General features: G+C 37.2%; 1 protein-coding gene across 1 annotated transcript in view; it reads right to left on the reverse strand.

Annotated features, from left to right (window-relative positions):
- The window catches only part of EIF3H (eukaryotic translation initiation factor 3 subunit H), a 99,476-nt gene that overhangs the window by 4,496 nt on the left and 70,444 nt on the right, over positions 1–24,536 (reverse strand). The window contains exons 3-5 of the mRNA XM_019459991.2: positions 9,966–10,133; positions 8,311–8,410; positions 6,945–7,094 (exon numbers count right to left, since the gene is read on the reverse strand). Coding sequence (XP_019315536.1) covers positions 6,945–7,094; positions 8,311–8,410; positions 9,966–10,133 — 418 coding nt within the window. The remainder of the gene's footprint in view (positions 1–6,944; positions 7,095–8,310; positions 8,411–9,965; positions 10,134–24,536) is intronic.

Here is a 24,536-nt window from a genome sequence, read left to right on the forward strand (position 1 = left end):
ACACTTCTTTTCCTCTCCAGAAATTTCTACTGCAGCTAATTTACCAAAATCATCTTAGAAAATGATGCTCATGATTTGTAAAATGACCACCATATTCATTGATTTCTGCCTGCAACTAACTCCTACCATGGTAAAGCCTACTACTGCATACACGTACTCTAAAAATAACTAGTTAACAAATAGTATTCACTCATTCATTTCAAACAAGTATTTACTAAACATCTATTATGTTCCGACTTCAGTGTTAGCAAATAGAGACAATGATGAATGAGACAATCACGGTCTCTATCTTCACTGAGCCTACAAATGATTAGGTGTGGGGAAGCGGGGAAGGGAAGGTAGAGACACTTTGGACAGTATGGTTGCACTATCCCTCTGAGGAGATGACAGGCTGAAAGCAAACGATCAGAAGGAATCAGCCAAACAAAAGTCTTCCTGGAGAAGACAGCATCAGTGCTGAATGCCTGTGATGCACAAGAACGAGGCCAACAAAAAGAGGAGGTCTCGGCCATGGCTGGAACACAGAGGTCAGACAAGCCCACATGGGAAGTCATCGGCTGCACCACAAAACACTAATGACAGTTAAAGTGAATGAGACCCCTCAACACCAATTAAATGATGCCCTTGAGTTGTTCATGTTTGTGGTATATTTTGCCTTAAATCTTAAAATGACCACTCTGGCTGCTATGCAGAGAACAGACTGGAGGGTACAAACCAGGAGATTAGTTAAAGAGTCTATTTTGGTGTGTTGACAAAGATGTAGAGAAACTGGAACACCCATAGACTGTGGTGGGAAGGTAAAGTGGTACAGCTGCTATGGGAAACAGTTTGGTGGTTCCTCAAAGAGTTAAAAGTTACCATATGACCCAGCAATTCCACTCATATTTATTCAAGAGAACTAAAAACATAGGCTCACACGAAGACTGTGCACGTATGTTAATAGTTGTATTATTCATAAAAGCCAAAAGGTGGGAAAAAAACCAAATGTCTATCAAAACATGAATGGATAAGTTGTGGTATGTCCATACAATGGAATAGTATTGAGCCATAAAATGAATGAAGTCCAGATACATGCATAAACCTTAAAAACAATATACCATGTAAAAGAACCTAGATACAAAAGGCCTCTCGCTATATGGTTCCATTTATATGAAATGTACAGAATAAAGAAATCCATAGAGACAGAAAATAATGAGTGGCTGCCAGAGCATGGGAAAAGGAGGGATGACATGACTGCTTAATGGATACTATTTGGGGTGATGAAAATGATTTGGAATTGGAATTAGTAGTAAATGTTTGCACAACATGGCGAATATAGCAAAAGCCATGATATATTGAATTCTTTTTACCAAGTTTTGGCTCTTTCCTAAATGAAAGAACACAGAACTGGTGTGTGTGTGTGTGTGTGTGTGTGTGTGTGTGTGTGTGTGTGTGTGTGTAAATAAATTTACCTTCTAATCTCAGGTCTGGAACTACCTACATAACCTTAGCCCAGTTGACCTAATGACGCTTTTTCAAAACATTCAAATGTTTCGCTTTTTTGCAAAAGTGTTTTTATCAAATTAAATTTTATTTCATATTTATCTTAGCCCATTTTAATTTCGTGAATCATTTTTAACTTTAAAATATTTCTTATTCTTTGGAAACAAGATAAGTATTTGTTTCTGTTTTCTTCTAATTACTTAACAGCTTGATTCTAAGTCACCTCTAATTAAATGTCTAGGCCAATGGTCAAGGTGAGTAATTAATTCATTTTTTCCTCCGAGTACTTAGTCCACATCCACTGATTATACAGTCACACTGTGTTCCAAATACAGTCAAGATTAAAATTTAACAATACTCTGTCATCTAAATGTACTCTTTCAATACACACTATTGAGTACATATTTTGCCAGTCACCCTGTCAGATGCTGTGTATTGAACTGTAAAAGACATTGTTGCTCTCCACCCATCCTAGTGAGAAGACAGAAATGTAAACAGATAAACACAACACAGGGATGTAACAGAAGCATACAAGATAGTCTGGTAGGAGGAGATGAGACTTTCCAGATAATGTGACAACTGAATTTTGAATTTTGAATTTTTGAAGAGGAGTTGGAGACAAGGAAGGCAGGAAGGGACATTGAAGATACTGGGCACAGGCAACATGTTCAGACACTCTGGCATGAAAAGCATGATGCCTTTGAAGAACTGCACTGAGGGCAAGATTGGGAAAAGAGAGCAGTGAAACTAAGAGGCAGACAAGGGTCACAGCACAGTCTTGGAAGCAAGGACTGTATGTTTGGATTCTATTCTAAGGCCAATGGGGAACCAGCCAGAAAGTTAAGCAAAGGAGTAATACGAAAGTACAATTTGCATTTAGCAAGATTACTACAATGAAAGAGGAATAGGAAGTTTTGCAGGAAGTTAAGAGACTGCGAAAGTAATCAGGAATAGAAATAATGAGGCCCTGGCCTAAGGTAGCAAAAGACGCAGAAATAAAATGAAATCACCCCAGGAGTGCACAAAGGGGAAGACAGACCCTGAAGAACACTGAAATTAAGGGATGAGCAAAGAGGGCTCACTGTGGAGAATGAGAAGTAACCAAAACAGTTGTAGTTTTAGAGGCTCCAAAGAAAGTATTTCAGGAAGAAGGGGGGACATCAACATACAAAAGACTTAAGTGTCCACAATCTCCAGTAATACAGTGATGAAGTCCTCTGTGACTTCAGTGAGAGCTCTGACAACAAAGAACAGATGGAACACTAAGTATGACTATAGAAACAAGTGAGTATGAAGCAACAGGTGAAAGGAAATGGATAATAGTGGTATGACGTCAAAAAGCATTCTTTTTGTAATTTTGTTTCTTAAGATAATGGAGACTTAGGGGCACCTGGGTGGCTCAGTCGGTTAAGCGTCCAACTTCAGCTCAGGTCATGATCTCACAGTTTGTGGGTTCCAGCCTGGAGTTGGGCTCTGTGCTGACAGCTCAGAGACTGGAGCCTGCTTCAGATTCTGCGTCTCCCTCTCTGTCTGTCCCTGCCCCACTCATACTCTCTGTCTTTCAAAAATGAATAAATGTTAAAAAAAATTTTTTTTTTAATTAAAAAAAAAAAAGATGATGGAGACTTAAACAAGTTTAAACGTCCTTTTTAGGAGATGTATGTTCAAATATTTAGGGGTTAAAAGTCATGCCAGCAATTCTTTATTTAAAAAAAATTTTTTTAATGTTTATTTATTTTTTTTGAGAGAGACAGAGTGTGAGCAGGGGAGGGGCAGAGAGAGAGAGGGAGACACAGAATCTGAAGCAGACTCCAGGCTCTGAGCTGTGAGCACAGAGCCCGATGTGGGGCTCAAACCCACAAGCTGTGAGATCATGGCCTGAGCCAAAGTCCGATGCTCAGCTGACTGAGCCACCCAGGTGCCCTGCCAGCAATTCTTTCAAATGGTTCAGGAAAACAAAAAAACAAACAACAAACAACAAGCCATGCATTTATGTACACAGATAAAAAGAGAGCAGGTGCAAATGTGGGAGGATATACCACTGGTAAATCCAGGTGAAAAGTTTATGTGTGTTCATCAGATTTAACTCTTTCCATTTTTCTGAGGACTTGAACATCGTCAATTTTTTTTTTTAATGGGAAAAACAAGTCAATAAATAAATAAATAACAGAAAACAACACACAGAGCAACTGAAGAATGGAGTCAGATCCCCAGAAGGCAGGAGGGACAGGGATGGGACAGCCCTCAGGAAGAGGGCACTGACCCTTCCATTTTCACCAATGAAAGAACTGAGGCCCAAAGAGCTAGAACAAATACAAGAAATGCTACAATCAACTATGCAAATAGTTGTTAAAAAAAAAAAAAGTCATTTATACGCTAAGTGCAAAAGGAATTCAGAGAAGAGAAAGATCACCACAAACCCTATTAACTGGGTGATGGTGGGAAGGGTAATGACACTGGAGAAAACCATAAGGGAGAGTTATTGCCATATGAAGAGAGATCTATTATTTGTTCCCACACCTTGAATCTTGAAGAATGACTACACTGATTTGAGCAATTCTACTGGAATAGACTCGCCCTCTCTACCCCAAAAGGTCTTTAATATAAAGCACTAATGTTACGTATTGTTAAGTATATGTAATTCGTGAAAGAACACAAGCACAGATCTGTGGCCTCTAAACATTTGATATCATTTATATTACTACAATGTTCTTCAGAAATATATCCAATAAGAAATACTCAAAAATCTGCACAACAGGTCTTGAAGGGCAAAAGGAATTAAAATAATATCTAACTATTTCACAGATAACATTCACAGGAAATCAGGTCCATTACCAAGAGCAACTGTACAGGGATTTCTTCAGTACCAGTTCAACTAGAATACTGAACCAGGGAGGTATTATTAGGAAATTCAATAATAGAGCCTTTTCTTTTATTGTCAAGGTAAACAAAGAACTGAAAACAGCTCACTTAAATAGATGTGAACCAACACATGCAGAGATATGCTGTAGTCTGCTCTGGCTGTAGTATCAATTTATCTTTATCCTTAATGTATAATGCCCACCTTAGTTTACTTTTTTAAAGAGGAAATAACATAATTACCTTTTCAAGAGTGAAAAGCTGAAGGCTTGTGTAACACATTTTTAAAAATTAATGAAGGCTGTTATGAAGCAGCTATTACCAGAACTTCCATCCAATAAAATTAAAATTAAAAATCAGAATTGTTTTAAATGAAAGGAAATGCAGTATGTTTTATTCACAGCCTAGAACCAATTTATCAGGTAAACCAAAGAAGTGGTATCCACATATGGGTTGTGAAAAGCAAGACCACGCAAAATGTTTGAGGAGCTGCTAGAGCATGATTTCTGATGTGGTTTCTTAGAAAAAATTTCATGGCGACTGACCTGATTATCATCAGCATGCTATTAATGTTAGAAATTAAAATCTGAGGGGCGACTGGGTGGCTCAGTCGGTTAAGCGTCCGACTTCAGCTCAGGTCATGATCCCGTGGTTCATGATTTCGAGCCCCGCATCAGGCTCTGTGCTAACAGCTAGGAGCCTGGAGCCTGCTTTGGATTCTGAGTCTCCTTCTCTGTCTGCCCCTCCCCTGCTCATGCTCTGTCTCTCTCTGTCTCAAAAATAAATAAAAACATTTAAAAAAAAAAAAAAAAAGAAAAGAAATTAAAATTTGAGATGTACAAAGGTTATAGTTCAGTCTGTTAAAATAATATTATCAGTTTGGGTGAATATAACAGTCCATTAGTACAGGTACTGCTCAGGGTTGCTTCATTTTTTTCCCTTCCAACAGGAACACAAATTTACCTTTTAAATAATTTCACATTTAAAGAAAAGGACCTCTCTTTCTATTTCACATAAAATACAGAAGATAAAACTATAATAAAATATTTGTCTAGAACTTAGTTGCTATGGCAAACTGGGAGCATTTTCTTGGCTATTATAAATGCTGTTCTGGATAAATAAGCATTACAGACCAACTCACTGGTAAAGTTAAAGCACAAAAGGGCTATATTTGTTTTGTATGCTCAATAAGCTTGAGAAAGGGTGAAGGCATAAATTATATGAGCAAATGCTTTCACATAATAAATTTAAAATTATTGTGTAACTACATATATACTTAATGTATCAAATTGTAACCTTGCATGCTAAAGAATGTTCTTGGCGCAATGCTTTAAATACAGGTGTGCTGAATGTGTTTGTAAAAGTAATAAAGAAAAGTATGACCTTCTAAAAGAGACAAATTAAAGGACTATTATGAATATATGTTTGCAGTCCACAGTAACTCTTTAGTGCCAAATTAGCCTTGTAAGCTGGCTATACACTCCGTTTACCACGCAGTTTCCATCTCCTTCCTCTGTACAGGCTTTCTAGTGGCCTCTATGATGGATTCATCCAATAGAAGTGGCCGTTCAACCACAGTCCTATCCATTCCAGAGCATGGAGAATACTGGGTTCTCTGGTCCTCCCGGGTTTATCCCACTCGTCTTATAACAAAGAAGTACAAGGTCTGTATGTTCTTTTGTGCAAGCCTCTACTGGAGGTTATAGAAATATGACAAATAACTGAGCTTCGGTTCCAAACTGTGTGCTTAAGAAAACACACTTCGTGGTCATTCAACAAATACATACTGATTGAGTACCTACTCGGCCTATTTAATTTCTACAGGTCTGCTGCTAGCACCCTCCCACCACAAAACAATCACCAACATCAAGCTTAAAGGGCATTTAAGAGGAGCTACATAGACGATTCCGCTTATATTTCTGTTAAGAGCAATAAATGACAGGAAAAGAAACATTAATTCCATAAAGGAAATAATGTGTTTGGAACACCTCAGTGAGTACTTTACCAACACAATAAATACCTAGCAACTAGATAGCTAAAGGAGTCACAATGGAGGAGATGATGTCACCACTGTCTAAGACAGCAAAAGCCAGGGTCATGTTTGGAAAATTCTAATTTTAGTTGAAAATCCACACTGGAAATTCACTACTAATACAGTCTGTATCTGAACAAGGGCAAGTGCCACCAGTAAAACAAATAAGCATTTTTGTTTTTCTCCTGAGTATTATTAAATATCCAGACATAATACCATAAGCCTCTAAGGACAGTGTACAATAAATAAAGCTAAGCCCCAAAAGAAACAAACAGACAAACAAACTCCTCTCTCATGGGCATTTACCATATCAAAGCAAAAATGATACAGCAAAGGCATCAGAGCATTCTTATAATAGGAATTATTAGTATTCAAACATTTTCATTTGATCAGTTTGGCCTTTTTCCTGGGATCTTAGCAGGGCTGGATAAATACTACATGTTGTTATGTCTTAAGAACCTCAAAGTGTGCTTGGGTAATTTTTTTCTTGATTCATGGATTTAATTCTGAGTGAAAGAATCTTTTGCAGAAAGTGATAAAAAGGGACTTTTCATGAGACAGGGCCACTTACCTGCTAGCAAGACTGAGCAATTCATGTTTATCTGCTACAGCTGACTTCTTCTCAAGCTCCCACATTAGGACGTTGATCAGATGTGAATTTTTAATTACAATCGGCACTTCTTCAAACATGTGCTCAAAGGTGATATTTCCCTTTTTCAATCTGTGAAGCATGTTAAAAATACTTTAATCTGGTGGTCAGAAGTAAGTGTTAAATTGACTATTTCATACATTTTCCCTAATTACAGGCCCTCTCCAGGATCTCTGTTTCATTAGCACTCTTTTAAAAAAGGAGAGAAACGAGTTTCACAGAGTCCAGCATAAGTCGAATGATTTGAATAACACTGAAAACGATCCAAGTTTGAGTTATAAAGCTCAGAAAACAAGATTCATGGCAAAATAAACTATTCTTTCTCCGTAATCAAGTATCTTCAAAATTTCATTGATACTAAAATGTAAATGCCATAGGAAGTAAAGCTATATAATCTATATCTAAAACAATTCCCTAGAAAAGGGAAATACTCTAGTTGCTGGAAAGTTCATTTTAAAAGCCGACTGAACAACTAAATTCACCACTAGCAGAACACTCACAGGATATCCTATATACAATGGTTCAGAACACAGCAAAAATGCCATTTCTCATAATTTAGTTATAACCACCACTCCCAGGAATTGTTCATGAGTTAGCTTTGAACATTTTTTGCCTTAATTTCTTTAGAAGCTATTAGGAAACCAGCAAAAAAAAACCTACCTGTGCTAAATGAAGTTAAAGCTACTAACTTTAATAAGAAATCAAAATTCCCATAATTAATAGGAAATGAAAGAATTCTGAATTTTTTTAATTTTAATGTAAATATTCCAATGCCATTATGTAAGATCATAAAACAGCTGTACTAATTAATTCTGTTCATACCATCAACCATAAAATTTCCAAAAACCCACATTCCTTATGGATACCTTAAACTGTTTGTATCTTCCCCACCCCCAAACCCCAGCCCCACAAAACAGGAGTTCAGAAAGTAAGACCTACATCTCACAGTCCGCCTGACACAGAGCTCATACTCTGACAGCCGCCGGTCACTCATCTAACCTCCCTTTATTAATCATTTATTTCCTCAAATCCAGTAGCTAATTAATTCCCACTCCAAATGAATTCACCCATAGTGAGAACAGACGGGACATTCCATACAGAACAGTTTAAACATGGAAAGGGAGAGATCAAGTGGCACTCGGCCATGCAAAAGACGTCTACCGTCCACACGGCAGAAGCATTACCACGCCACCACCACCATGGATTCAATAAATGTGGCAAACTAAAACCTTAAAAGAAAAAACAGCCAATGCTTTACCATATGCCTCACAGGCCCCCAAACACTTACGCTTCAGGAGAAAAATCCTTCTCTTTACAAACTTCCATCAGTTTAGGAGTCAGTCGGTATGCTTTCAGCGAGAGAGACCCTTGGGCAGTTTTTATGGGATCTCAAATAAGGAAAAGAGAAAGAAATTTACTAGAAATTTTGTTACTACCAGTGCTGGAATGACAATGGTTCTAGGCACATTGTCACTTATCATACAATCTTTGCAAAATGAAGATCAAAATAAATGATCAGAACGCAACATGAAGCAGACTGGAACCAGCAAATAGTTAAGTGAAAATGTAGGAACCCTATCGTCCTACTTGTAATTGGTAGAGGAACTTCCTCCCTGAAGTAAAAATAAAGGATTCAAAATGAAGCGATTCTCATATCTATTCCTCAGCTTGAACAAATATTCTTGATGAAAAGTTGAACTTTTCAAGAAGAATACTTGAACAAGTATTCTTGATGAAAACATCTCATATGTTCTAAACCTTACATTCATCCCGTATGACAAGAAAAATACTAATGAATATTAAATATGAAAATACACTGCATGCACTTGTGCAGTTCAGTCGACTAATTTAAATGAATAACCCTGCAAACGAAATGTATCCATCCTAAGAATCACTGCCCAAGTTTAGTAAAACAGATTCTAAAAACAAAACAACAAGAAAGTGCTATCACAAAAGTGTCTTTTTAGTTTCAGAGAAACTAATTTTGTCAAAAACTAGCTGCTTAAATACTCCCTGAGTAAGGGAGCTTAGCACTTGCTGCATGATAACGGCTCCGGCACGCCAATATTCGCCTAAAACCTGTGTTAACATTCATGTTGTCTGAAACTTAACACAGTGAAACTTTTAGCAATAGGTGATAAAATGAAAACCAAAATAGATTGAAACAAGTGGAAAATTCATCAAGGTCTGATGATGCAATGTTTCCAGCCAATATAAGTACACTTTAACAACTTGTTCTTTACTGTAATCCAATTGTTAACATACTGAAACAATTTTGGGGCAGCTCATAAGATTGATCGTATTCATTAGTATTTTTTCTGACAGATACTCAGGACGTTACATTTACTTCTCAGCTGGAAACTATATGCAAGTCTGCCAGATATGGCAAACTGTGAGTGTTTGGGGAGGGGGAAGGCTATAAAGCTGTTAAATTGCCTACAGTTCTGATACAGCACAGAACATCTGGTCTGGAGAGCTTGAGGAAACACCATTAAATAGGCCGAAAAGAAAAAAATCTTTGTGCTAAGAAACAGTCCAGGTTTTGTACGCTGCTGTCAGAGGTATAAAAAAAAACTTGGCACACTGTGTTAGGATTGGTCAGTCACGTACAGAGCCAGACACTCTAGCAATTGGGGTTTGTTAGACATCTGGTCGAGTTCCACCAGCCCCTTCAAATGAGGGAGGGGAGACGGAGGAATAAAAATGAAGCAGCTACTCCAGCATTCCAAAATGTACACATCAGGGCTCTGATAGCAAGAAAAATAAACAGAGAGAAGGAAACCCTGTCTAGACTTAGCTGCTGCTGAGGCTGCTGCAGAAACAGGGTTGGTATTTACTTGAGAAGGCCTGCCAGGCTGCTCTTAGAGGCAAAAAGACAGAAAGCAAAAATAGTAGTAATAACATTAAGGGAAGAAAAGAATAATAAAGGAAACTCCTACTAACCGTAAATGAGAACGACAGATTCCTCAATGGCATGCTGGTAACTGAACTGAGAATCCAGGAGTGCTCGGGTGACGAACGAGCCATAGTATGTGGACTGATACCAGCCCACGTGGAGATGATCGATGTTGACATGGCGAAGGCTGCGCATCATTTCCATCTGATATTGGACTAGACGATACAGAGAGGAGGGGGTAAAAGAAAATCTATTTAATGACGCCACAAATATTAAAAACAAGCCTTTTTGGAAATGAGTTGTTACACAACAACTTATTAGCTACAGGGAACAGGTTTCCAGATTTAAAATTCATTCAGTTCACATATAAAGAAAATGAATTTAAGCTTTCAAATCATTTCAAATCCCCGAAGCTTTCTTTTTTTCATTGATGAAATAACATGTTGTAGAAAAGTTACTAAAAACACAATAATAATGCCTTGTTATAAAAATGAAATTCTTTATTAAATGTGGTTTCCACTCCCTTCTCAAAACTCTTAACAATAGTCAATGTTTAAGAAAACAATTTGTGTATTTGCTATACTGGTTGGTTTTAAGAAATTTCATTTGAATTAGTGAGAATAGTTATCAATGTCTTCTTCAACACAGATTTTAGAACTGAGAAGTTAAGATCATCAGGAAAATGAATGGGGAAACAATTAACTACCACATTATTTAAATACGAACAGAATACAAGCTGTAGCTGATTTAAAATATAAGAATTCATTTTTGCCTTCATTTGGTGCCCCCTGCTGCATATGCTAAATTTTAAAAAGAACTCTTTTCTTGTGTGTTCTTTTGTGTTAACTAATAGATATTAATTTTTCATTAGAGTTATAAGTTAATCACCATGTGTAGAATGAAAAGGTTGAAAGACTTTTACTCCCTTCAAATTAATAACTATAATGTGCATTATTAACTTAAAGCAGTATTATTAGAAAAATAGGTGCAAACTGAGAATATAATAAATAAAAGATTAAAACCTTTAAAAGCAATATAGCCCCAAAATGAGTAGCAAATAGGTAATACAGGAGAAAATTTTATAGTCAACCTACTATCCAGGCTATTTCTATTATAATGAATGCACAACTATGTGGAATAAATATATTTGCTTAACTCAGAATCTAGTCATTTCATTTTTAAAACTCTTAATCAGGTTTTAGCAAATGTAAAGTTATATGTTTGTCATTTCCTTGGTTATAGCACTATGGTTTTATAAAGCAAACAGGATTCAGGATCATAAAATACAAAAGAACCTTCCTCAGATGGGCACAATCTTACTTTTCAACATTTGTTACTAGGCAAAGAAATTACAAATCTGCTTAATTTCAAAGAAAGTTCTATTTCTCATGATAAAATATGGCTGTCAACTTGTAATTATTCAAGAATTATATGTTTTTTAGTTTTTCTTTTTACATACAATATGATGGCCTCAAGAAGAAGTATGAGATAAATATGACAATCTTATATCAATTTATCTTTTATCTTAAATTTTTGTATCTCTGGCACATAACAGACTTCCTTCCCAGCTAGGTTAACAGATTCATATCAAACACATAAATATGGCATAGAATCACTGCTATGGTCTCTCTCTGCTTTAAAATTCCCTCTTTTAAATTAAAATAAAATCACTAACTTGGCAAATGAGATTTAATCACAGTTAAAAGTTCTAATATCACAAACAAAATAGGAGCCAGACTAAATTTACCATTCATTTTAAAGGGACAAGGAGAAGATGGGGAGAGAGTAACAAGCAATTGACAATTGTCAACACATGACTGGATAGGATGATTTCTTTAAGTCAGTACTTCCAAAATATCGGTCAATGTACAATTTAGCTATAATATAAGGAGAAATTAGATTCAATTGGCAACAATAGAAAAAGAGAAAAGACTTGGAATCTTGAGATCTAGGTTCTCATACCAGTGCTTCGCTTTTTCCCATGGGGAGTCCTGCCATCCAGGTAATGACTTTTTTCTGATGCTTAACTTTCCCATCTCCAGAAAGATCTAAGAGCTCATCACAGTGAAAATGTTGTGACTCCACATTGTTCACTGAATATGCTAATTATAAGTAATAATTTTTCTATAGACTAAAGCATAGCCTCCAGCATGCATTAATACTTAAAAATGAATTTCTCTGAAAAGCAGTCTGTAATCTTACTAAGTCTCTCCCCAAATAGCCTGAATACAATAGCTTTTATAATAGTATTTTCAGGATGCAGGAGGTAAAAAAAAAACAAAACAAAACAAAAAAACCTCTATGAACAGTAGTGAGCCTGCAAATTCCTTCTTCATCCGGAATCTTACGCACTTTAAGCCCCTTGGACAAAAATGAAAATAAGTGTTCCTTTTAGCTAGGAAGAGACTGAGGAATAGGCGGCTTGTAGCCCTATAGAGTTAACACTGCTCCAATGTATTTAATTCTGAGAACTGAGAAGTGGAGAGACAGCTTCTGTGCTGGTAGAACTTGGGGCAGGGGGAGAGTTGGTGGGTGAGGAGACCACTTCCACTTTGCCATTCTATAGCTTAGAAAATCATGACACACAAGATTTTGCAAAGCTCTAATAAAAACTTATTTTTTTACAAGTATTTATTTATTTTGAGACTGAGAAAGAGTGCACGCATTGAAGGGGCAGATAGAAAGGGAGAGAGAATCACAAGCTGACTTCGCACCATCAGCGTGGATCCCAATGAGGGGCTCAAACTCACGAACCCTGAGATCGTGACCTGGACCAAAATCAAGAGTTGTATACTTAATCAACTGAGCCACCCAGGCGCCCCTAATAAAAACGTATTTTTAAAGTCATAAGCGTTTTCACATGACCTAAATATGGCAAATAAATATTAAAATGTAAGGGGTATGAACAAGACAGGTAAGTTGATAAAATTGCTGTTCAAAATCTACAAGGCACCGGAATTTCACTATTATACAAAAAATATATTCTGGGCCTATTCTGTGTGAAATTTCTGGATAGTCTCTATTTTGGTTTGGACTTACTACCCCAACTTTAAAAATTAAAAACCACAACTTAAAGAATGTCCTCCTGGAGGTGTCACACCCAGAAAGATAGATCTAAAAGGACTGCAAGGGATCCGTGAAAAGAGGAGCACAGGGGTGGTGCTGGGGCTTCCAAGTAAAGCTGGGTACACTGAGGCCTAGTCCTCACCAGGACTACTCACATGAGCCTGCAGTACACAAAGAGGTACATTGGATTCAATAGAAAGAATGTTTAAGTGACATTTTTTCTATTATATACAAGCTGAGGAACAAGAAAAAACTCACAGCCAGCCAAGTGAATTGCTTTCTCTGCAGACTTTTAGATCTGTGTCCTCCCTCTAATGTTGACACAGACGCGTGACTCTTATCTCCCTTCACCCACGCAGTGTTTCCTTTCCTCTTCCTCCCACCCACATTTTCAAAAAGCACAAAACCAAACCCTGCAGAAGTACCCTGGTAAACTTAAGTAGGGATAAGAAATGCAAGCAGACCGTCCTTTAAATGGTCTCAAAACCATGCTCCTGGCAGCTACCACCACTCAACTGATCTGAGCTGCCACACCAGCTCACACCTTTCACCCCTCTGGACTACGAAAGACACGAGGGAAAAAATCGTGAAAAGGTGACGTGCGAGGGAATTCTACACAGGAAATAAAGAATGGTCCCGGCAGATGCTCACCTTCCAGGTGAATGCCATCATTGCTTTTGTGGCTATGCTAGTTTCTCTAGGGAGTCATAACAAGGTGGGTGCTTAAGGCACACGCAAGAGACCCAATGTAGCTACAACACAAAGGTAACAGGGAAGGGGAGGAAGCTCATGCTTTCGGGAAGTGGCTGTGATGATGCCTTGTTCCAGCCCACAGACTCTGGGTGAGTGGGAGGTAGAACTATGTTTGCCTTCTTATGCCCAGCTGGACTCACTTTACTGGGCTGGAGTTTTAACAGGAGAGCATACAAGATATGCCCAGGCAGAGATAAAGTTCACTCCTATTTAAGGAGTGCCTCACACCTCAGAACAAAGAGAATCACAACAAAAGAAACAAAAGGAAAAAAAGAGAAGGAAAAGAAAAAAAATAAGGCTCCTTGATACCACAAACTCCTTACTGCAGAGTTAATGCAGGTCAATGAAATAAGAAACAAGCATTTAAAGGCATCTTTGTAGAATTGGTCCAAGGTTAGGCACGCTCTCACTTTTGTTCTAAAATTCTCTTATTTAACAGAAAGAAGCCCAAGTAGCAATTTGATCCAATGATACTCACTTCTGAGTTAATATAACCAAATATTCCTCGGGTAGTTCCCAAAGATGAATAGAAAGAGGAAAACTGTTTTGGAGGCGGGGACTATTTTTAAATCATGGTAATATCCAACAGAAAGCTCAGAATCGTATAGTGAAAAGTTTAAGAAAGAACTTTTTAAGCATTCTTAGCTTAAAAAGCAAACACTTTACAGAATGAGGAGATACAGAGCACAGCAAATGAATTTCGAAAACAAACTGATAGCTACCATTAAGCCAACTCCCATTACTAATACAAAAGCTATACGTAAAATGCAGTTGAGGTAGTGCTACAAAATTTGGAAGGATTATCAAAATGAGCTGAAGTTTTATAGTCTCTTCAATCTTTACAAGTGTCTTAATTGGTTAAGCCTCTCCCAAGCAAAGGAGAGCCTGGTTTACAATACTGAATAACTGTTCAAAGTCTGGCACCAGGATATTCATATTCACTTTTTCCAGATATCCTCTTTGCAAAACAGTCGATTTTAAATTGCCTAGAGCTAAAACTATCTTAACTGAGGCAGGCTGCCCAATAACTATTCCTTTCAAAAATCCACCACATTTGCTAGGCTTTCTCTTGTTTTTATCTCCAAGTATGAAAACACTGAAAATAATATGTTGTTTTATATTTAAATGCTATATCTGGAGTTATGCCGGCAAACAACAAACAAGCTTGAGATATGAGTTCTCCTGAAGATCACTGAGAAGGACAATGAATGGATTAGAAGCTTTTTAGTTCAGTAGAATAAGTAGCCAGCATTCTTTCCCCTTCAATTCCTCACCCTTGTCTTTAAAATCATCTTTTTTATTTTATTATTTGAAGTGAACCCTATTAAAAGATAACTTCTCGGTGAAAAACAAGAACAAAGAAGTACCACAGTTGGCTAGTTGGGATGACTGAAAGCAGAAAGTTAAATCTGTAGCATAGTTTAATGTCTGTCAGATTAAGGGGGAAAAAAGTGTTTTATAGATGTCTTATTAACTTTGAAAAGACAAAATAACCTAATTTAAACTTTAGAAATTAAAGACAACTTAATGGACGTACTGTCTCGTTTAGTGACTTAATACTATATCGAATGAATCCAAATTATTTTAAAATATATTGTCACAGAATTATATTAAAAATATCCATATATATAGGCTGGAGGGAAAGGGCAGAGCCAAACCCCAGGAGAGAAACTAGCACTTAGTGAGCACTTATTATGTCAGACTTCCCACTAAGTGGTCCACATATGTTCTCTGACCATATTCCTCACAGGAACTCTAATGAGCTAATCACCATTACTGAAATCCTCTTAGAAAAACTATAAAGTGGCAGGACTCAATCTGACTTCAGACTCTGCGACTCCAAAGCCCAGGCAACCACCCACTTACAGAATTTCATCTCTTCTTATTCATAAAGTGTAAATTATTTCTGAGCCAATAAAGCACAACACACAAAACACAACAGAAATACTCAACTTCTAGGTTTTGAGAAAACAGTTCATACATGTCTGACCACTAAATCAACCAATAATTTAGCAATACCAGTAAGATGTTAAGTGATAAAACTACCTTCAAAGGTTTTTAAATGTCAAAGTCTGTAGTTATCACAAATACATAATCAAACTCCTAAAAACACTGCATTCTATGTCACTATTTGAAACTTATGCCAATGCTACTTTGTAACTAAGAGGTGGCTTGGATCAAAGATGACTCACACAGCACAAGTAGGGGGACACAGACCAGATGCAGCACATGCTCTTGGCAGCAAAGAAAACTACTAAGCTCAATCAAGAGATACAAATGGCTTTAAAGCAAGCAAGCAAACAAAAGCCCACAGCTCTGTACAGCAGAGCTCAATGATTTCAACAAACATGACAGGGAAGTGGAATACATCAAAACTTCCTATCTGTTTTAGCATGAGGGCTAACCTAAGTAGGACTTTTAAGAAAATAATTATAAGCCTCTTTCCCAGCAGCACCATGGGACACCAGTAAGCACTGACAAGCTATGAACTCTGAAGGTATTTACCTCAGTATTTAATAAGACCAACTACTCTGTGCTTTCCTCTGCATATCAGACTTTCTGCCAAGCTGCACATACGTTGCAGGAAGTGTTCGAAGCCAGTAGCAGATGCAGATTTAAGCAAACAGAATGTGCATTTGAAAAAAGACTTAAATAGAGTCGACTCTGGGTGGAGAGAACTATGGGGTACATGTGTCTTAAAACTTCCATATTCTCTTCACCCAAGTCTGTATCATATATTAATTCTTTTTTTTTTTTTTTTTTTTTTTTTTCAGTTAAAACATCTGTTATTAAGGCCACCCCTGTGAATGCTTAAGGGTTTTGGTAACAGTTCGTTTTTCACATTAAGTGCCTGATATATATTCTACTCTACTTAAAAACTAATCTGTTTTATTTTTAAAAGAAATAAGAAAAATACTGCCTTTCTTTATAATCTTACAGAAATGTTTTTTAAATAGTTCATTTGCCTTGGGTGGTTTAATTTCTTCTTTAGAGTATTTATGAATTCTGACCAAGAATTCCTTCTAAATGCCAACCTGAAGATAAGGGAAGTGGTGGGCGGGGGGTGACTCTTTTAAAACTAGTAAGAGCTTTGAAAATTAGGGGAAATCAGGTTTTTTGAGGTTTTAATATGTCTCAAAAAGTCTTTTATGAAATAAACTGGACTCTTTACAGAAAATAACGTGTACATCCTGTAACAATTTCATATAGTTACCCTCCTAACCAAATCATGAAACACAGCCAAGAGATCCTATTTCTTTGAGGTTATGAGAATTTATATATATACATACATATATATATATATACACATATACATATACATGCATAGATACACATACATGTATGCATGGAAATATATATATATATACACATACACACACACGTATGCATGGAAATATATATATGCATGCCCTTGGTCATGAAAACACATGCAGGTAAGCAGGTAATAGAGAGCACAAGTTCACTGTATGTCATCTAAGATCTATTTATACCAAGTGAATTCACCTCGACAGGACCAAAGGCTATAGACCTTCTCATCCAACACCATGAAGAATTCTCTCTTGAAGAACAGCCTATTGGCCAATGCTACCTCTTCTACAATTAAGAGCATGATATGTTAGAAGATCAAAGGAGACTTAGAAAATCATGTATTTCATTCTAGGTTACAGGCTTTTTCATAAGGACAGGGAACACCTCTGTCATATTTACAGCAATACATCAGGCACTACTTTAATGCCAGCCCAAAGTTACGTCCTCACTCAACGTATTCAGGGGGAAAAAATGGAATATTTCAAAAACATGATTGCTGTTAATGTACTAGAAAGGTCACAATTATTAGGAAATTATAGATATATATCTTACTATGGATCACAAAGGACAGGAAGTAGCCTGCTTTAAAACACAAAAAATCATCAGTAAATCGGGACTAGGCAAAGTATAAATTGGAATATAGAAAGAAGAAATTGCAGGTGAGGCAGAGACCTGAACAAAATAAAGCAAGCCATAGATATTTTTATTAAAATACACAAATTTGGCTCTGAGAATCCTGACAATCAAAGCAACAAGGCAAACATGGTTATTTATATTATCCAAAGGGAGAAAAACATCAGATCTCATAGTAGGTTAAGACTTTCTCTAGTACTTAACCCTAATATAAAGTTTTCATGTAAGGTTTCAAAGCAAAATTCCTATGTAATTTTTTGAGAAACAGGAGACATTTCCATAATAGAATAATCACACTTGATTTATCTTTCCTATAAATCTACATTTTTAAGGTAAAACAAAGAAAGAATGGCCTCATGAGTGTTTTTTATAACACACAAAATAGTCTGTACAAGTTATCAAAAAAAAGAAGGGCTGCCAAAATGAATTAAAAATTTCATCCCCTATCAATTCAAACTCCAGTTGTTCAAAAATTAGAATGAGATGCATTAGCAGTAGGCAGTAAATATTCAAAATAGAGAACAAATTTGGGGAGGTACTATTTGCAGTGTACAAACAAAACTGTTCGTTCTGAAACCATTTGCTGAGAACCACCTGTGCTGGGAGCCTCAACAAGTTATAGTGACACCATCTTCTAAAAAGTGGCCTCTTCAATATGGCTGCCCAACAAGCTGGTGGTAGTTAATACATTCATCTCTCTGAGCTTTAATTTCCCCAGCTGGAAAATGGTGATTTCCACTTCCAACCATATGATGATGGCAATTTAAAAAATTTACCTTCCATCCACATGGCTCTGTGCTTACTGAGCATTTTCAGGGGAAAGGCCCATAGATACTACACACTATAAAGGTATACACTGGCTTTATCCATCCCGCCCTCAAACCCTACTACTTGTATGTTTCCTCCCTATATGGGGCACTTTGAGTCATCTTCCACACTCAACTCACAGTCATCTATCTACGTTCTGAACTGGTCTCAAATTTATTTTCCCCAAGGCATTTAGAATGCTTCTAAAAAATCTCTAAATGGCATGGGAAAATGCTCATGAGATGCTACTAAAAAAAGCAGATATATAAAACTATAAACCATATAAACGCCAATATGTAAACAACCTGGGTTGCTTCCTCTTTGTAAGGAGAAAGACTAGAAAGAAATATGCTAAAATGGTAATGGCAATAGTTCTCCAGGGAGTGATACTGTGTATGACTTGTTTTCTTACCTATGCTTGCCCTTGTTTTCCATGATTTTTGGCAAAAGAAGTGTGCAATAAATATAATCTTAAAGAAGTGTGTACATACATATCAATAGAATGTTCTACTGATACTAACTTGCCGGCATTTGCCATGGTCACCAAATAACCTAGATACCAGCACTCCTGGGAGCAGGGAACAGAACACGGTACCAGGCTATCAGAATCTGAAGTAGCCAATCTGGTCTGAATACCATTTGCTATAGACTGATTATGACCCACCCCAATTCTTATGTTAAAGCCCTAACCCCAAATGTTACGGTATTTAGAGATGAGGCCTTTGGAAAGTAATTAGATTCAGTTGAGGCCATGAGAGTAGGGTCTTCACGATGAGATTAGTGCCCTTTAGACACCACATAAGAAGAGATATCGCAGAGCCTGCTTCTATGTGCTCACGCGCACTCTCACTCTTTCTCTCTCTCCATCCACAGGCAGTACTGAGTACTTTGGGCCATGTAAAGACACAGTGAAAAGTGCCAACCCTGCTGGTACCTTAATCTTGGACTTCTAGTCTCCAAAACTGGGAGAAATAAATTCCTGTTGTTAAACCACCCAGTCTACTGTGTTTTGTTACGGCAGCCCAAGCCAAGATACCATCTTTTATCACATTATTAGTTGTGTAATCTACAGCAAAATTATTTTGGCCTAGGTCTCCTCTGTTATAAAATGAGAAGAAAAACACTACCTACTTCAGAAAGTAGTTAAAAGAGGAATAAATGAACTCATTTACAGCAAGAGCTCTGTGTACTAAATAATCTCAAGAAAAACTCAATAGGTCTTTACCATCACCTGTTCTTCAGAAATGCAATTTAGAATCCAGAAGTCATGTATGGCATTTATCTCGATCAATGTCCAAGTTTTTGGAAAACTGCATTTGATTAACTTGGTCACCAAGTGTTGTATAAACTCTCCGTGCCCATCTCCATATGGGAGTAGGGGGGAATCAGAACAGAGAAGGGGATTAGAGGTTGTATGACTACAAAAAAGAAAGTCTATGAATCTGTAACATCCATTTCATGAAACCGAATTCTTATGTCCAAATATGAATATGATCAAAAACCAATCTAGCATGAAAAAGGATGACAAAATAAAAAAAAAAATACTTCTTACATACTATAACTATAAGCTAATTATATTCAGTACAATAAAGAACAGATTCAATAAAGAAAGAGACAAGCTACAGAAATTAGATTTCAAGAAAAGGTAATCTTGGGTGTCCTATTATTACTATGCATGTAACACTATAATTGCATTGTACTACAGAAGTTTCTTTCTCCTGATTCCATTTATAACTCTTCCAAAGAAAGGAAATCAGCTCCCTGTCCCCTCCCAACGGGTGACTTTAAAAACAACACTGAGGATGAGGGTCGGGATGGGGAGGAGTGAGCAGTAATGCCAGCTTATATGGAGACTAGATAAAGGTTACTGGGAAAACTGCCACCCCAAAGGAAAATAGCTGAATTCAATCAGATACAGCGAACAGCTTTACAACATGCCCCTACTGGATCCACTCTAGCAGCCTCATCTGTCCAAAGACAGTTTCCTTTACCTTCAAACATCAGGACAATTTAGATGAGAAAATAGTATTAAAGGTGCTGTAAGAAGAAAGTCAAAGAGACACGATCTTTTAAGAATAACTATAAACTAAAGACGGGACAGCTGGCAAGAATGGCAAATGACCAGACTTAAAGGAAAGGTTAGGAAGGGAAAATAATTTCCTGTATATTACTTAGAGAAACAGAAGTACTTATAACCATACTGTCCATTCACCCCCTTTTTTGTCCCCCGCCTCTTACCCTACTTGCTCTGCTTTGTCCAAACTTATTTTTATAGGATAAGGAATACAGAGTTCTATGCTGAGAAAATCATCAAGCAGAAATCCTTATAGCAGCCACAATAAATCTGGGGTTTAGAAAACCTGTGGCTTGTTTTTAACAAGGCCATGTTACCTTTCCCCTTAAAATCTCCTTATCCCAAAACCACATACATCTGCACTTTTGGGCAGAGACGGTCTAAAGCCTTCACCAAATTCTCAAAGGGGATCAAGAGCGAAAAGAGAGTAACAAGTACTGAGACGCAGTAGAGAACAAGCCAATGTGGTCCCATTTAGGGATTCATTCCTCTGTATGTATATGGGGAGAGGGGAGAGGGGAGAGGGGAGAGGGGAGAGGGGAGAGGGGAGAGGGGAGAGGGGAGGGGGAGAGGGGAGAGGGGAGAGGGGAGAGGGGAGAGGGGAGGGGGGAGAGGAGGAGAGACAAGGTGTGAAGCAATAATCAATTCACTTCAGGGATAGCCAAAGAGTAGCAGGACAGCGCTGAGATCACTAAAGGTAACAACACTATCAGGAAGAGTAAGAATGACAGGCCCAAGGACCAGCGAGGAAAGCCCAGCTTTCACTAAGATACACAACAGAATGTCACTCTTACCCTATCCTACCAAGACCAGGAAGTCTGTCATGAGGAAAGCTGGATGGAGGCTTCACCTAAACTACTCTGTGTCCAAGACTAGTAATCCCCAAAGCGGGTAGGAGAAAACATATGCCCTTATCCACAAGGTGATAATGAATGGGGATTGTAAGCTAAGACTGTTGTAAAGGCAAGGAGGGAGTTGTGATTCTAATAGAGAGAGATCCCTTCTCTATTTGAGAAGAATACACATTTTGGGGAAAGGCTGGTCTTTACCAAAACTATAAAAATACACTTAGCACAAGTCGTATTCTGCTATGTTACAAATGCACCTTGGAGGTACACAGCTCTAAAGACACAGAGTAACACTATCCTCAAGCAACTCAGTAACCCTGTTATCTTTTACAGTTTTTACAGAGATCTCTAGAAGCCATTACTGAGACATGTCTAATCAGCTGTCACTATGTAATCTGAAGCTCCTAAAGATGTGTTCCTATGGACAGCCTCTTGGATTAGAAAGAAAGATGAAATACCATGTGTAGGGGGGAGTAAAAAGTCATTGAAAGGCAAGAAAATTACTACAGAAAGATACTAGAAGGCTACAAAGCAGACCAAATAATTCTCTTCTGCCATTGGCAGGAAGGATCCTGCCAGATGTCTGAAATAGAATTAACCTCTGTGGGCTACACTGATAGAAATAAACTGCCTAACTATATATAAATAAATATCTAGGGAAGCATAAATAACTATCTAGGGAAGGGCTATCTTTGTTTCACTTTCCCTGAACTTATTTCAGATTATTTCTCCCACCCCATAAAAAAAAAAAAAAAAAAAAAAAAAAAAGGTTGTCCCTCACAGCAATGTCCATAGATACTGAGCCAGCAGCTTATGCCAAGGCTTTTGAAATTGTGCCAAAAGCAAACCAAACAGTATCTGCTTTAAAAGCTGAGTTTAATCAGAGTATTTGCAATGTTTGAAAGCATTTTCAAACCAGGTAGCATCACCTTAACAACAACAACAACAAACTCTCCTTTTCCCCAAAGGATGTATGTATTTCCCCCCACCTCACAGAGAAGATTACAATACTCCGTTAGATAAAGGCATTACAAATGGCTTACAGATGCTTCCTCCTCATATTTTGGGGGAGAAAAATCTTAAACCGTGAATTCATGCATTCATTCTTTCACATAGTCACACAAATTTATTCCAATCTATAATATGCCAGACTTTTAGGTGCTGTCCAGCACTGGGAGAGGAAGACAGAAAGAGGTTCTTGCAGCTGACATTCTAGTGGAGAAGAGCGGGTAAGACACACAGGATGACAGTCGGCGTTCCTGAGCATACACAAATGCTGAAATGATCCCTAAAGGAAGAATCTGGGCAATCCTATACAGTTCTCTGCATTTTTTAAATGAACAAACTATCTCTGTTAATAACAACCAGGAAATCAAGTTTGGGAGTCAAAGACCTGGCTTCCTACCTTGCCAAAGAATGCAGTGCAAAAGAATAGTCACTGGCTGAGAAAACAGGAGACCTGAATTGCTATTTTGGCTCTGCCATTAAATATAATAATATAAAGCAGAGGAAAGCATCCAAACAACCAAACTGCCCTTAAAAATAGAGTTTTAAAATCATCTAGACTTTATCTCAAATGAAAAAATGATTTGGTTTAATGCTTATAACATGGTAATTATAATAAAGAGTTTTAGTGAGGACCAGATAAAAATCTTCCACGAATAAAATTTTACATGTTTCTTTGCTAAGTTTTGAAATTGGAATCATTAATCTCTATTGTGCTTGTAGGTACGAATATTCTACAGAGATAAATGAAAAACGTCAGTTTCACTAAAAATTATGGACTAGAAACCTAACAACAAGTGTGGTCAGAGAGTAAGGGCAGGAACAAGGATCACAGCTCAAGAAGGGACAAGAGTTCTAGACTAATGAGTCTATGTGGGTTCCCCACACAGAAAAAAGGCCTCAGACTAACCCCGAAGAAGGAGGAGGTTTGAAAAGTCATGAGATTTTCTCCCCCAAACCTTATTTTACTTCAGACAATGAAGTGTGTCTCTCAAATTTGTATCATCTGCAGATCATTTAACAGACATCTGGCACTCACGGACACCACCCATTTCAAGTTTTAAAAAAGCTGTTATCCTACTTTTAATTATACAAATAAAAGTTTAATAAAATTAAAATTAAAACCATAATAAAACTGCTATGTATCTATGACACAGATGATGTACATGATCTCCAGGGCTTTAACACACAATGTACAGATGGAGGGTGACGTGGGTCATAGGCTGTGTTCTAAGGGGCTGCTTTTCTTGTTCTAGTTCTACTAAATTAGAAGCTCCCTATGCAGACCCTATGCAGGGTCATAAGGTAAAGCAACAAGCATTTTGTTACTGTCAGATGATCCTGCATCTAGGCCTGCATTTATTCATACATATATAAACCTCTGTCCGAGGAACACATTACACCTAAAAATTACTACTTCAACTAGGGAAATTCTGGGAACTAGATTCTAACCCTTGATGTTACTAAAAGCTCTGCAGCTATTTATAACCTACTGCCATATTTAGACTCAGTTTTTAAAATATGCACAGCAATCTCATCAACTTCTTCCTCAAACAAATTACAATTATCAAGGCTTAGTAAAGTGGGAACACTTTACTCATCCCACTATCACAATCTCAATGTTAAAAATTGTGATTTTACTCACAACTACCACTGTAAAGCTACTTGGAATACTATATGTTTAGCTAAAACATGCCACTTTAGCAAATTATTTGAAGGAATGGCAATAGCTTTCATTGGCATTGACTGTGTCATAAAGAAGGCATAAAAATGTAATCTCTTCTCTAATGTCAAAGATTCATGCAGACATCTTTCTCCTCATAGGCAGTACTAGAAAAGCATGGTGAGATTTTTTCATTCAGCATATTCTGAAGGCAAACACTCAGATTGAAATTTTAATTTTATTATTTTCACTATTTTCCTCTGTACCAAATTAAAATTAGAAAGGAAGTAACATTATTTCATGAAGTCTAAAATTCTGAGTATAAAAAAAGAAGGAAAGAGGGCTGGCAATTTTAATAATAAGACACCATGGAGTCAAAAACTGCAACCCACTTTCATAGATGTTCAGGTACCAAAAAAGGAGGGCATGGAAGAAAAACTCTAAAACCAATGAAGCATCT

The sequence above is a fragment of the Panthera pardus genome, unplaced genomic scaffold (assembly GCF_024362965.1).
Source record: "Panthera pardus isolate Hobbes unplaced genomic scaffold, ASM2436296v1 HiC_scaffold_7, whole genome shotgun sequence".
In the NCBI taxonomy this organism is placed as follows: Eukaryota; Metazoa; Chordata; class Mammalia; order Carnivora; family Felidae; genus Panthera; species Panthera pardus.